This window comes from Chinchilla lanigera, unplaced genomic scaffold (assembly GCF_000276665.1).
Source record: "Chinchilla lanigera isolate Chin_1 unplaced genomic scaffold, ChiLan1.0 scaffold00080, whole genome shotgun sequence".
NCBI lineage: Eukaryota > Metazoa > Chordata > Mammalia > Rodentia > Chinchillidae > Chinchilla > Chinchilla lanigera.
In genome coordinates this window covers 3,546,874-3,563,210 of record NW_004955481.1, presented here as the reverse complement: position 1 = coordinate 3,563,210, position 16,337 = coordinate 3,546,874, and the positions used below count along the sequence as shown (strand labels likewise).

General features: G+C 37.0%; 1 protein-coding gene across 3 annotated transcripts in view; it reads right to left on the bottom strand.

Annotated features, from left to right (window-relative positions):
- Ssh2 (slingshot protein phosphatase 2) overlaps positions 1 to 16,337 on the bottom strand; it is a 252,863-nt gene that overhangs the window by 69,864 nt on the left and 166,662 nt on the right. For all 3 annotated transcript variants that reach the window (XM_005402672.2, XM_005402673.2, XM_013503356.1), the window contains one exon: positions 3,230 to 3,333. In XM_005402672.2, the coding sequence (XP_005402729.1) occupies positions 3,230 to 3,333 (104 nt within the window). The remainder of the gene's footprint in view (positions 1 to 3,229; positions 3,334 to 16,337) is intronic.

Below are 16,337 nucleotides of genomic sequence, written 5' to 3'. Positions count from 1 at the left end.
GTTCATCACCTGATGAGTGGGTAAATGAAATGTAACATATCTACGTAATACAGTATTACTTGGTCATGAAAAGGAATAAAGTAATGTTATATACTATAACACAGATGACCCTTGAAAGCATTATGGTACGTTAAAGAAGTCTATTTTAAAAGTCTTGTTATAGGACTCCATTTATATAGGATATCCAGAATAGTCAAATCAAAAGACTGAAAGTAGATTAATAGTTTTTAAGGTGTAAGGATTGGGGTGGAAAGGGGAGGAATAGGGAGTGACTGCTAATGGGCATGGGCTTTCTTTTTGATGGGATGAAAATGTCCTAAAATTACACTGTGCTGACAGTTGTACAGCTCTGAATATACTAAAAACCACTGAACGTACACTTTAAATGGGTAAACTGTTAAACTGTATCTTAATTTGTTAGAAAATAAAACAACAAGTGTGAAGTGACCAAGTGTTAAGTACTGAAAACGACAAACTACTGAGTTATAATTATAACTGAGTTAAGCAGCTGAAACTTTTTAAAAAGTAAACTTCCACTGTCCTACCAGGATAAATAACCAACAAAACGATTTTTCAAGATGGGAAAATTCTGGAAGATAACCCTAGGTACTAGCAAAGTACTCACTCTAGGTGCTACTGGTCCAAAGATCCAACTAGCTGGATCAGACATTGAAGGTCAGACAAAAGCCAGGAGTCCTACTCTTATAGTAAGACTTCTTCCATGAACTGGGTATGTTTGCTAGCTATGAAAAATATTAGTGTAAGCAGACTGAGTATTATTTACTCTTGGGAAACTGTTCTTCTCAGAGACTAACGGAGGTAATTTATCAGGGCCTACCACATTTTCTCATATATTACCATTGTCAGTATTTCTAAATTTCAGATTTGCTTGATTTTAAGGACTTTTCATCATTTTCCTTTAGAATATTGGCAGATTTTCATCCTATAATTTTTAATTGCAAAATGGGTACATGCCTATAATCCCAGCACTATTGGAGGCTGAGGCTGAGGCTGAGCTGGAGCTGAGGCAAGTTTGAGCCATGCTTGGGCACTTAGTGAGATCCTATCTCAAAAAAAAAAAAAAAAAAGACTAGAGATGTAGCTCACTGTGAAGGTCCTGGGTTCAACTCCTAGTATCACAAGACAAAACACCAAGATAGTATTTGGGTATTTTAAATGCAACCCAGATAACAAATTGCAACCAATTCAGGCAACATGCATAAGAAAGTACAATTAGACATAACACACCTCTGATGTGCTCTTATTCTGCCACCATCTTTCAATTTCTGTGAGCTCAGCCAAAGCGGGTTCAGTTTATGTGAAGCTGTGACTTTTTTGAGCTGCATTTATATTTATACTGCCTCACCTGTCCTGGTCTGGATCACAAATCAAGCCTACGCGGCTTGTGTTAAATCTGCTTTCCTTTTTAGCATATGGAAAGCTAAGTGAACGATGTCAAGAACAAATCTGGGTGCCAGTTTGAGTGTAAAAGCTGATCAAAGAAAAGCCAACCAGGGCCAGGAGCTTTAAAGGTCACTGGTCTCACTTAACAATCACATTCACAGAGCAATTCACCTGACATCTTGTCAGATAAGCTAGATTTAAGCCAATAATTTGTCTTCTTTTTACTGTAAGGGATAAACATCCACACCCAACAGAAATACAAAGCTTAGCTGGTCTACTTCTGCTGTGCATTCAAGGTTTTTGGGAAGTATCCTCCTCTTTTCCCCTCCCAGCTCAGTTGTGGGCATTGAGGAGAAAGGTTTTATAAAATACAACTCAAGTTAATTTTTAAAACATTGTTTCCTCCTTACTTTAAAAAAATTTTTTTTTGTTTTTCTCCGGTACTGGGAACCGAACTCATGAGCTTGCGCTTGCCAGGCAGGCACTTTTGCTGCTGAGCTAAATCCCCAGCCCCTACTTTAAAAATTTTTGTTCACTACTAGAGAGTATTGGTGGGAGGATAATACTGTCTAACAAAATGGATTATAATTCTGAACTGCCACATTTGTAACTCAATAAAGGCCCAAACAAGATAGAGACCACTAAAATAGCTGAGATTATCTTGAGCAGAGCTAAGATCAACTACTGGATCAGTAGGATCCTGTATTTCTGGCTTTTACCTTTGACCTATACATTCAAAGTTTGCAGTCTTCATTGTTTTCTTCCTGGTAAGTATAATTTCTTCTACTCCTGGAGGTCATAAATCATCAAAAGGCATATTTATGACAACAAGCAATTACCTCTTTGTATAGTACTGATCGAGACTATTATTCTCAGGTTGAATTTTTTTTTTTTTTTTTTGAAACAGGGTCTTGCTACGTAATTCAGACTAGCTTTGAACTAACTATATAGCGCAGGCTAGTTTTGAACTTGTAGGGATCCTCCTGCCTGAGCCTCTTGAGTGCTGGGACGACAGGCATGCACCACTACTCCCAGCTTTCAGGTTGACTTTTATGTCTTCAAAATGACCTAAATAGTTCTTGCTGGTGGAAGGGAAAAAATCAGGCTGTTTATCTTCCAAAGCTGTGGATAGCCTATACTGACAGGCCTGTCTCCCTGGGACATACTTTCTATGATTCTGTCTTTTTTTTAGTTCATTATCACAAGTGCACTTGACTTTAGAGAAATCCAACATAAGGAAATGCAATGTATATACTATTGTTAGTGGATATTTCAAAACCAGATCTTACATTTACTCCTTGAACAATTATTTGATGATTCTTTGTCTATCAAAGATTTCCAGATTAAATTTTTAGGGCTGGGGATGTGGCTCAGTGGTAGAGCTCTTGCCTTGCATGCCAAGGCCCTTGGTTCAATCCCCAGCACCACATAAAACAACAACAACAACAACAACAATAACAACAACAACAACAAAACAAAGCCAGATTAAATTTTTAGCCTTTTATTAGGTATACATTAAATGAGCAGAATCTGGCATGTAAGAACAGGTATTTTAATAGGACATATAACAATCCCTTCATCAGAGTATTTTTGTATTTTCTCATTGTTATTCCAACAAAAATTTACTGAACATTTACTATGTGTGAAAGGCATTTTGATAAATGCTAGAAAATAGGTGATAGCTGAAAGAAAAGTGATCACAGCATGGCACAATGCTTTCTTTCATTATTAAAAAACTACTGGAAATATGGGAATGATGCATTCAGCTTTAAGACAAAAGAAAAGATAAGGTATCAAGAAAGAAACAATTTGTGTGCAGCTTTACCTGCATGCTTGTTACGTCTGTGGCTGATTCTTGGTGTGGATGAGCCATTTCCCCGTGGTAGAAAAAGTGCAGCACCTTTGACAGTTAAAAAGCTCTCGCTGATGCTATAAGAAAAAAATGTCAAAAGAAAAGAAATTAAAAGAAGAAAATTAAGGAGGAGAATGGAGATCCCTTTTAGGATATTCTCTCTCTTTTTCCATAGCTTCAATGTCAAAGGATAAAGTAAGAACAAAATCAAGACAGACTGGTTTCTTATATATAGTATAGCCCTATCTATCATATTTTTTAAGTAAACGTATAATGTTCTATATAAATTATATGATAGCAGTTAAGAGTGAAGACTCTGTAATCAAATAAAAGGGTAAAGGCTCTGGAACCAGACTAGGTTTGAATCCTAGTCTGCCACTTTCTACCTGAATGAACTTTTTTGGGCCTAAATTTCCTTGTCTGTAAAATAGGGATAATAAATGGAGGTTGTGTGATTTATGGTTATCACTAATGACGTTCACCAATAGTGTCCTGCCCTGATCTGATTATCATCAAATGTGAAGTCTTTTAATACTTAGTTACTAATAACACATCCACAATTTGCAAAAAGGATTTATGTTTAAAATACACGTACCACATTAAAGTGTTAGATCAGAACTTTACTCTCACCAAACAGAATAGTACTTATGAGAGGCTGGGAAGGATGTGGGAGAGAAGGGTATGAAGAGAGGATGGTCAACAGGTACAGGAGTGCAGTTAGATGGGAGGAATAACTTCTAATGTCCAATAGTACAGAAGGATTATGGCTTGTAATTGTATTATTTCAATTTAGTGGAGACAATTTTGACACAATACTTCTGATTAACCTCTGAGGTAATAGATATGCTAATAACCCTGATCTGATCATTAAAGATTGTATACTTTTTTTTAATTTTAAAAATAAAAGGGGGAAAATATTAACAGAAAGACAACCTTTTAAAAATAGCAAAAGAACAGTACAGAAAATACAGAGTTACAAAGTGGTAGGAAATTAACAATGCTTGTTGTATTACATACTGATATCTTCAAAGTGGTTTCTCATGAAAACAAATAGAGACATGCAATATTGATCAATCAAGGACTCATTAACAGTTTCTTTCAGCAAACAAATAGAAGACAGTAGATCAACTATGTTAACTATCCTGAACATACATACATACAAAATTTCTCCTTCTTTCCCTTCTCTTTTCCCACATCCCGGTTGCCCTTTACCCTTGAGCGGTTTCCTATCATTTCACAATGTCTATCATACCTCTGAGTTAAATTAACTCTTTCAATGCGGTGCTTGCACATGCAGGTCTGATTTATTTCACTTATGAGTATGGTTTCCATTTGTGACCATTTACCTATAAAAGCCTCGAGTTTATCTTTCTTTATAGCTGAGTAATATTCCATTATATAAAAGTACCACAATTTTCTTATCCAATCCTCAGTGGATGGACATTTGGGTTCCTTCCACAATTCAGCAATTACAAATTGTGCTGCTAGGGACATAGGTGCACATATATCGCTGTGATATGATGTTTTTAGATCTTCTGGGAAAATACCCAGAAGGGGAATAGCTGGGTTGAATGGGACCTCTAGTCCTAGTTTTCTGAGGAATCTCCAAACTGATTTCCACAGTGGTTTCACCAGTCTGCATTCCCACCAACAGTGGAGAAGGGTTCCTATTTCTCCACAGCCTCGTCAGCATTTGTTATTAGTTGATTTCTTACTGCTAGCAATGTCACCACATTTTACTCCCTAAGTATGTACACAACTGCTATGTCAATTAAAATAAAAAATATATTTAAAAATTTTATTCTCACCAACTTGAATTCCCACATGCACTGAAAAGGAATAATGCACAGGAAGTATCTTTAACTCCCTGGACGTTGTCCCTCATGTTAACATCATCATTCCTGTAAATGATAATACAGGTGGAAGGCAAGAGGGGCTGTGGATATAAACTCAGCATTGTGGCAGGCTCACAAGTTTGAGGGAAGCCCAGGCAATTTAGCCATTTAGCAAGACCCTATCTCAAAAAATTAAAAAAGGGCTTAGGATGGAGCTCAGTACCACAAAGCAGAAACAAAAACAATAGCAACAACCACCTAAACTGGTAGAGAATTATAGCTCATTGTAGAGGCTATTCAAGATACAATTTCAAGGGATATTCATAGAAAATATAGAATTTACTTCATATCAGTAGAATAAATAAGACTTTTGATGTTACCCACAGCATCTGAAAAAAGTTGGAACTTTTAAATCACTAATGGCAAAATATAGAAACATAAAATGGAGGATTTCAGGTTTGTTTGTGAGTACGGTACTGCTATTTAAGGTTAGCTAATATATTGTGAATGACATCACCTATTCAATATTTTCACTTGGAAATCTAATTGGCATCTTAAATATACATTGCCAAAATGAAACTCGTGGGCTGGGGAAATAGCTCAGAATTAGGGCACTTGCCTAACATGTATGAGGCCCCAGGTTTCATCTCTAGCACTACAAAAAGAACCCTAAACTTTTATGTTTACCTTCTACCAACTGGTCCATAGCCCACCCAGATGTTTGGTGGCAAATACATAATGGTCGTCCTTTCTTTTCTTCCTACAATATATCTAATCCACCAGCAAGTTTTATTAGCTTTACTTTTAAATATACCTTTAATTTGACTATTTATTCTCATTATCACTATGACCGTCAGTTCTCATTAGCACTACTTTTATTTTTTTTAATTTTTTTTATTTTTTGGTTTTTCTCTGATACCGGGAACTGAACTCATGACCTTGCGCTTGCCAGGCAGGCGCTTTGCCACTGAGCTAAATCCCCAGCCCCCTAGCACTACTTTTAAAAAGCCATTTTAAAATAATCATTTTGTAACAGAAAATTTCAGGTATATACAAAAAGTAAGAAGAATAATGTGATGAATCCCCAAGTTTCCATCACATTCTACCTTTAATTTATGGCTATTTTGTTTCTAATATATTCTCATCCCCTTCACCTAGATACTCTATCAGCAAAAATCATAATAGATCTATCTGCAGCTACTCCCCTCCCCACCACTGTTCAGTAAACAGCAACCAGAATGATTAAAATACCAGTCTTTAGCTTGGTTTTCTATACCCTGTAGCATTCTACCACAAGTTACTTCTCTGATCTTATATCATCTCCCTTTTTGTTTGCTGTGTACTAGCTGCACTGTTTTCAGTATTTCAGGCCCCTTCCTTAGGGGCTTTGTGTCTTTTGTTCTCTATTTGGAAGACTTTCCTCCTAAACTGTAATTATTTAAGTCTCAGCTCAGTATCACCATCCCCTTATACCAGTCAAATTCTATCCTATTGTTCTGTTTTGTTTCCTTAAGGCTTTTTATCACAAACTAAAATTATATTTACTCATTTGTACCTTGATTGCTTATATTCATATAACAGAATACAATCACCATAAGAAAAATGACTTTATTTTGCTTATCACTCTATCCTCAGCAGAGGAAATAATATCAGATATATACTAGATACTCAAAAGATATGTGCTGAATAGTTCATCCCAAGGTTTTTTCCACAATCACATCTATTCTAGCACTGTAGCACGAATTATAATTTAGGACAAGTCTTACATCTAAAAAGTAACCATTATAGAGCTCACTATATTTGGCAGTTTATGGATTAGATTAAAAAACAAAAATATTTGATGATAAATTACTTGGCAAACTTAAAATCACCTTTATAATGTCAGTTACTGACTTTGTTTTGTCCTTTAACAAACTGGCATTTTGCTGATAAAATGTTTGAGTAATCTGCCAAACAGATGGGAATATTTCTTCTAGAAACAAAACATAAGACTCTACAGAAGCCACTTTAAAAATTTGCATGCTGTCTGGGAGGGCTGACTTGATTTTGTTTTGTTTTCATCTTTAAATAAAGCATTGCTCTCTTGTGGTCTGTTGCACAAGCCTTGTCTCTGGTTACATCCGAAGTGTGCACATGCCACCCTGCTGTGGGTCACTGTTTCACTTACATTACGGGAACAAGCTAAAACAAAATGTCTGAGTGACAGGATAAGTGGGGTACACCACAGACAGGAAATGAAATTCACACTGCTGCCAACACAGCAACTATCTGCTTTTACTACATGAAAATATCTTTAAAAATAAAGGCTAAATATTCTATCTAGTCAACCATGCAAAATAACAGCTTTGGGCAGTCTGGCTTCCAGTAAACAAAGCAGTTATTTAAATCCACAAAAGAAGTATATTTGTTGTGAGCTTAAAACAGCTGAGCATACTTCAGTCATTCCTTTTGTGAGACAGAAGTAGTTTCTCTTTGACAAATAGTTTAAGAACTAACTTCCGGGTTCTGCAAGTTCTGTGATTGCTTATGCTTTGAAGCATACCTAAGTATATTCTTACTTTAAAGCACATCTGACTGTGTTCTTCAAGATGTATGCAGTGCTTTCACAAGGTGAGGGCTGGGATGGTAGATGAGGGCCCTTGGTTAATTCAAAGCTAGCTGGACTCCAAAAATTCCTGATTATAAAGACAAGACCAAGAGTTGAATTCAGGTGGAAGGGAAAAGGGACCTTTCTATTTGAATTATTACACAAATCTCAACAATTTTTTCTGAAAGAACAAAGAAGACTTAGCTGGACCAGAAGACTACTCCTATGTGTGATACAGGTTTCTAGAGAGTCACGGCAGACACTCTGGATGGTACAGTCAGTCCTCTTTATTCCACTGCCTCAGATCAAGACTCTTCAGTTATCACAAGAGTGATAAACTACTGTTAGTCAAAAGGGAACCAGTAGCTGTGTGGCTGATTACAAAAATCCTTTATCATTACTGAAATGGAACAAGCGTCATGGAATTGAAATAAAAATAAAATTCACAACCTCATAGTTTAGGTAGATCAAATTCAACCTGAAAATTAAATGCTCTGCTTGCATATAAAGAAAATTATATGTAAATTTAATCTCATGTACTTCAGTGTAAAGTAAATAAAGGCTCATATATCTTTCCAGAATAGTAAGGGATTTATTTATGTAAATATCAGCCTGAAGATTCAGTTGAGAGAGTTATTCTCTAATTAAAAATTTATACACGAGCAGGTGAGAACTTGTTTGCATTTTCTGAATTGACTAGTTCTGTAGACTTGGCTCACAAACAGGACCTTCTGCAATAAACTGTACAGAGCCATTATGTGACTGCAGATACCTAAATCAAATATAAACAAACCCCAAGGGAATCAATAACCCCTATATTAAGGTAGAAAAAAGATAAAGAGAATGCTGTTCTCTCAATCTAAAGATAAAGAATGATTAGCTGCTTGATAACACTGAGAGGATCACCTTTCTAACAAAGGGATAGTGAAAGTTCTCCAGAGTCTTGATCTGCATTCAATTAAAGAACACCTATTCCTCTTTGCTATATGATCACATGCACAACAAGGGAAAAATCATCCCTGGTTAGATATATAAAATGAGCTAATGATAGTTAACTTGACTAGATGCTTACTGGATGCTAGCACTAAGTATTCAATTCATTTAACCTTCATGACAAACCTATGAAGTAGGTACTATTTTTACCCCCAATTTACTTGTAAGAGAGTGAGGAGCTCAGAGATTGTAAGATAGATAAATAGATAGACAGATGGATAGAGAGGTTGATTAATCTGTAGTACTAGGAATTGAGCCCAGGGACTTTGTGGTGAGCTACATTCTCAGCTTCTTTTTATTTTTTATTTTGAGATAGAATCTAGCTAAGTTGTTCAGGTGGGCTTAAACTTTTGATCCTCCTGCCTCAGCCTTCCAGGGTGCTGTAATTAGAGGTGTGGGCTACCAAACCTGGGAATAAATTATTTGCTGAAGATAGTAGGCCTTAGAGCAAGAGTTCAAATCAGGAGCGGACTTAAAAATCCATGCTCTGAAGTACCCTTATGTTGCTCTACTTTTGGGAAACAGTTTATGACGGATGAAATACAATGTCTTCCCTGCAGGGCTTTTTAATAGAAGAGAATTTGAAAGTGGAGTGAGAGCAAAGGATTGGGATCCATCCAGCTCTTACCCCACACCCCCCACCTCCACCCCCAGGCCAGAAGCAGAAAGATTATCCAGAGAGGAATGAAGAATATCTGGCTCAGAGGTGAAGCTAGTCAGACTGTGATCTCTGCTGGGAATGATAGTTATTTCAGACTCAGAAATGGAGGAAAAAGTACTATGTTTTAAATATATTTGAGGAAGCACTCTGTGCCAGTCCTTTCCTCATCAAAATTACTTCCTAAAGCATGACATTTGTTAACTGGCAGTTTCTTCTCAAGCGAAGTGTAGAGGAAAAAGGTCAAGTAAGGGGAAAAAAATACTTAGCTGTTTTGAGTTTGGGATAATCTTTGAGGAATGTGGTCAGGGTGATCATCCATGACCAGCAGGAAGGTCAATGGAGCAAAATAAAGCAACAAGACACCTGGACAAATTGCTGAATGTTAGCTGGATAGAAATTCTACTGTTTTATATCTGACACACACAAGAAGGAATGGATAATTTACTATGAAAAAGGAGACATAATTTTTTATTTCAAAATTAATATGAAAGAAATAGATTTTCATGTTGATAATGATAATATCAAACCTTTGAGTTTGTTCACTATTTGTTCCTAAAGCCAAAATCTATAGGTAAATTATTGTATAATATTGACTACATACAATGTTATTTTACAAGGTGAGTTAGTTGGCATTTATATTGAATTGAAAGACACATAATCTGAACTGTTAAATTTCTGTCATAAAGAATATTCATATAGAGGAATCTTTTCAATATATTCTACCCATCCAACACTTTATTTTCCCTCTTCAGATAAGTTTGCCTTGCTTTGCTTTTTAAATTTCAGGTTCAAGGGGCTACGGCAGCTCAGTCACTATCACTTAAGTGGAATGGAATTCATGTCTCCACTTAGTATGACCATACCACAAGGAAAGAGAATTTCATAAGAAGAAAATTCAACTATCAGACCAGATACCAAGGGATTACAGGCTATCAATACAGGTGTTGACTAAAAATGTTTGGATAAAAAAAAAAAAAAACACCAACAGGAGGGAAACCACAAAAAAGGTGGCACACACGTATAATCCCAGGTACTCAGGAGGCTAGGGCAGGAGGATTTCAAGTTTGAGGCCAGCCTGGAAAATTTAGCTAGACTATTTCAAAGTAAAAAATAAAAAGGGCTTGGGGTACAGCTCAGTGGCTGAGTTCCTCTGGCTTCAATCCCCAGTACCAGAAAACAAAGAATAAAACCACAATCACCCCCAACCAAACCAAATCAAACCAAACCAAACCAAAACAAAAACAGGAAGAAAAAAGTCATTGTCCTTGATATATGAAATCTGTCTGCAAGAAGTCAAAAGCACACCTCTAGGTAATGAGAGAAATGTGATTTTGTATTCCTAAAGGAATTTAGGTTGCAACAGAAGAAAATCCAAACCCAAACATCATACTGTTTTCTATAATTAGATATTCCCAAGCTTAATCAACTGACAGTACTAGAATGGCAGTAATATTAAAATGGAGCCTTCTCCCCTAGGGCATAAACTCATATACATGGCTAGGAATGCAGGCAGCAGAATTAGTTTTCTCCTTATCAGCACATAGACAGGCTGGGGCACATGAGTAGACCAATTACTGGCAAAATAGAGCCCTAGTACTCTAGTTCTTACTCATTAACTACAACCATTAGGCCATTTTAGTTTCAGCCAATCTTCTGCTTAAACTCTGTTGCACAATGCCCAGCACAACTATACTCTGATACAGCTATTTGCTTTCCCCTTTTTCACTTTTTTTTCTGTTGAGTGGGTGAGGGGGAATATGTTCAAGACTATAAGACAAATTCCAATCACTATTAACATTCCTGGTCTTTTCCATATAGATCATAAATGGGAAGTAAAACAAACAAAAAACTCAGAACATTTTCTTTTATTCTGATCACTTTAAATGTTCATTTACTGATAAGATATTGTTACTTCATTTTTATCTCAAATATGTGCAACTTAGAAATGTTTGGTAGAGCTGGGAGTGTAGCACAGTGTGAAGGTCTTAGATTCAATCCCTAATACTAAAAAAAAAAAAAGTGATAGAAACAACTTTACCATTGGTCATACAATTCAAGTTTTCAATTTTTACAGTTTAGGGGCACAGTTTGTTTGACATCTGCTGTTTCTGGCTGTCTAGCTAATAGATCTGTTTTATTACCTTTGTCTTCTTTTGAAAAAATCCACCAAAAGTATATTTGGTGGCCTCACACTCTGTAACTAAGAAAGGCTTTTCAGGAAGCTGGAATACAGTTTAGGCCTATGCTCTGGGATACTGAGTATTTGGCAAGTGACCCAAAGGAACAAGTATAGTAGGGTGTGGTCACTTCGCTGTAGGGAGAGTGGTGAGGCTGTACTGGTTGGCTTTCCTTCTGGTGGTACTGGAGATTGAACCCAAGGGCACTCTACCACTAAGCTATTCTCTAGCCCTTTTTATTTTTATTTTGAGACAAGGCTTTACTAAGGTGCCCAGACTGGCTTGGAACTCACACTCTTGTTACCTCAGCCTCCTGAGTAGCTGAGATTTCAGGTGTGCCCAGCCTGGCCATGGCCCTCTTTGAATGCCCCTGGCTTTGCCTGATCTCTGAGCTTGGTCCATTAGTCCCCCATACACTAAGAGACCTCTGACACTCTCTGAAATATTTTGCTTAGATTGGTAAAATTTATTTCTGAGTTTTCAACAGAGATATATCAATTGAAGCTCACAGAATTTTCAACAGAGATATATCAATTGAAGCTCACAGAATTTAACCACTTGCCCCAAGTCATCCAGCTAGTTAGCAGTGAAATTCAGTTAGCTAGGACTAAGCCCCCATGTCATCTGACACCCAGAGTGGTACTTTAACCATTTATCCTGTGTTAGTTGTTAGTACAACAGGACATATTGCTGACCTAATAGTTTGAAGTAACTCGCTGTTAAAAACACATCTGGTTAATTCATCTAAAGAGAACAAAGGCAGGATTTCACTGTAGAGCCTGGTGTTATGTTTGTTCTATTTCTCAGAGCATCCTGACCACAACGTTCAGGTCTAAGTGGGAAAATATTGAGACATTATTTCCATGAAGCAAATAATTTTATACTGCCTCTTTCAAGTTGTGCCTTTTTCCTTTAGGAAGTTTCTTAGATATTCAACTTTGCTTTAAATTTATTTATTTATTTATTTATTTATTTGGTGTGATGCTAGGGATTAAATGCTCACAAAAACTAGACAAACTTTCTACCACTGAGCTACATCCCCAGTCTTAAAAAGTATTAAAAACAATGTGTCAGCAATAAAATGTCCAGAAGCCTACAAAGGAAGGAAAGAAAATCTATACCAGCAAGGAAGTGGATGTCTGTTCAGCCCCTGGCTCCTCTTCAGTCTTTTCTGAAACCAATATCATTTCTTTCTAGATGCTATCTGGCCACAAAGCCACTTAATCTCTTTTCAGGGATTTAAAGCATTTAGCTTTTGGTTTGGGTTTTGAAAGTAGTAGTATCAAACAACACAGTATCAGAGGTGGAGGGCCTTTAAAGAGGATCTAGGGCACAGCTTCAAATAGTAGCAGGTAGCAAATTTCATGAGACTAACACAGATCTAAAATATTTTTGATTTCAGAATATCTTTTAGAAGAACAGATATTGGCCAGTTCCTCTATATTGCCACTACTCCTGGGCTTATATACAGTCTGGCCCTCAAACATTTTTGAATTCTAGCTAGGACCAAATTCAGACCTTCCCATTATGCCATTGCTACTTTCTTCTTTTTTATTTTTTTGGTGTGGCAGTGGGGAAAGAACCCACAGCCTTCACATTGAACTATAGCCTCCCCTCCTTTGAGATTGGCTAGAATTTGTAATCCTTTTTCCTCAGCTTTGGTAGGACTACAGATGTGCGCCACCATAATGGCTACCAATGCTTCCTTCTCATCTTCCTCTCTCAGCTGCCCTAGTAAGACTTAGTCTCTGCCTTGTCTCTAGCAGCTATCCAAAAGCAACCCTCCCAAATACTACCACCACAAAAGATGTAGATACCATGAAAGGAGTTGGTGTCAAGCAACTTTCCAACACATACTGGCCATATTCTGGTGACTGATGGTGGCAGAGGGTTTTGGTTTTGAGAATGTCTTCCAAGGAAAGGAGAAATTACTTCAGACCAAAGAAGCCATTTCCCTTACAAGCTCAACTAAAACTTTTCAGTCCTAAATTCTAGAGTCACATATTTTTCTTTTGAAATAGAAAAGCTTCAAATCTCTCTTAATCCAAAAGTAAATGACCTGACCAGTTCTTTCCCAGTATTTAAAATGCTAGATATACTGGTTACTGAGAGATATGACAAATACTTCTTGGCACTGAATTTAAAATAGTGAGAATAAACAAAACAAAAGAAGATTAACTCAGAAAAACTCTCAGTATTTGAAAAATCATTTAATTTGCATGATTCAACAAATGCCTCCCCAGGTATTTATACACACCTGCAGGAGGAATGCAAGTGAGGCTTTCAGAGCATCTGGCCAAAATGTTAAACACTGTTTTCAGGCCATTTCTTTTTCATCCTTGGAAAAGCCTTTTTTGAGTTTCAGATCATGTTCTGTTCTTTGTTGTTTTTTTGACACTCTTGTTGTTATCACTTATTCATCTCTTATCTTCCTCAATCTCTTTCCATCCTGATTCCTACTACAATATTAAAGGGATTCTATTGTTCATAGATCTTTATCTGGACGCTGTTTAACAGACTTCTAATTCCCAATGTCCTTCTAGAAGACATGAGATCTTAACTATCTTGTAGATAACAATATGTAAAACAATAACCACTGATAATTTCCTATCACTTTGTCTGTAATTTGGTAAGCCCCCCATTATTATGTTATCCTTCTTTTACTCTTTAAAATAAAAAAAAATTAAAAAAAAAGACATGAGATCTTGATGAACTTGATTTCAGAACTCAAACTCCAATTTAATGACTACATCAATCCTCTTCTTCTTGTGAATGCCATATATTCACTCCTCTTCAACCCAAGGGAGACATCTAATACTTTGATTATTCAATTTTTCCTAGGTCATCAACCTCCTCTTTTGAGTTTTCCTTCTTTCTTCCTCTCATGTCCTATTTCACAAGTGGTTTCCTTATAGTTCATTTTTCTGCTCCCGATTTCCTTTCCTAATACTACAGCTTAGAATTACAGAAATTAATGTATTACTTATTATCTGTTTGAGCAATGAAATCCTTGGGAGCAGAAACTTTATGTATCTAATGTTATCTCTTTAATGTCTAGCATAATACCTAACACTAAACAAATATTAAATAAACGTATATCAAATAAATAAAAGAAAGGCAGCCTAACACTGAAGATTATGAAACCAAGCCTTTGGGTGCCATGGCACACCCAAGGTCTCAATGCCAAGGATGTCAAACAGGATAGCAGCAGCACTGAATTGGGCTGAGCTCTTTATCGTTTTTTCTTGCTGTGTAGTTCGGGCTGGCCTTGAACTCGCTGAGCGGTCCAAGCTGGCTTAGAACTTGCAGTGGTCCTCCTGCCCTTAGCTTCTCAACTTGGCTGGATTCCTAACACATCTGTACGGCTACCCTCCGGTTCCCTCCCACGTTATTCCAAACATTCCCCACCACAACTCTTGCTTCCCTCAACTCTCCCCCGTTAACTTAGCCTTTTATAGCACCATGGATATAGGGGTTAGCTGGTATTATTTCTCGCACTTACTCTCCTTCACTTGAAAACTTTTCGCCTTTCTCTAATCTGAGAGAAACATGTGCCCAACTGTCAAAAGTTAACCATTCTCCTGTGTCCTTGACCCCATTCCCTCATCTCCTAGTTTTATGTGTCCAGTGACTGCTGCATCTTAGCCTGGAAACATGTCAAATTTGGTCTCTCATATCCTTAAAACAGAACAAAAAACTAACAAAACAAACACACAAACAACCCCATGCCCCTTAATCCTATGTTTCCTTCTAACTTCTCCTGATTCCTAAATTCTTTAAAGAGAAGTCTAACTGGGCACAGTGGCATACACCTGTAATCCCAGCTATTTGGGAGGCTGAGGCAGGAGGGTTACAGGTCTGAGTTTAGCTTGGAAACTCAGTAAGACCCTGTCTCAAAATAAAGTAAAAAGAACTGAGGATATAGTTCAGTATTAGAGCACTTTCTTAGCTAGCATGTGCAAGGTCTTGGGTTCAAGCCTTAGTACCACAGCGGGGAAAAAGTCTGTATTTGCTGTATCCATTTTCTTCCCCTGCCAGTCATTTTTCCTACTCTTGTTTAGGGGTCTTATGATTCTGCAGTCATCTAGAACCTTGATGGGCCAGCGGGTCTGCTTCCAAGATGGCTCATTCACAGGGCTATTGATAGAAGGCCTACTTCGCTGCCATATAAATTTCTCCATGGGCTGCTTAATAACCCATGACATGGCAGCTGACCTTTCCCAGAGTGAGGGATACCAGAGAGAACAAGGCAGAAGCACAATATTTTATGACTTAACCTTGGAAGACACATACCATGACTTGTGCAACATCCTACTGGTTATAGAGTTAGCCTTATTTAATGTAGGAAAGGACTACATAAGGGTAAAAATATTGGGAGGCAACAACTATTGGGGAAAATCTTCAATGGTGGCTGCTACAACTCTGAAATTGGTTCTCTAACTCAGTTGTATCATAGAGCCACAGGCCTTAAAATCTGCCATCTACTACATAGCCTCTGTTTACTAATAATAATGGCAGCAACTTTACCATTATTTCATTAAACTTTTGTTTGTGAAAACCTGGAATCTGGTAAAATAGAATATCCATTAAAATGTTCTCTTTGGGAGTTGCGCGACAGTAGCGGTTAGGTGCTAGTTTTAAGCACTGTGAAATAAGCTTAAACAGGAATTGGTAACTATCATTTTTTAAGTACTCACCTTTGTTAGGCATGATGCCTTGTGCTTTACAATCTCTATCTCACAATCAACAGAAGTTACTTCATAGATGAGAAAATAAGGTTTTGAGAGTAATTTGCTTATGTTTACTATTAGTAAATGACAGTGTGGGA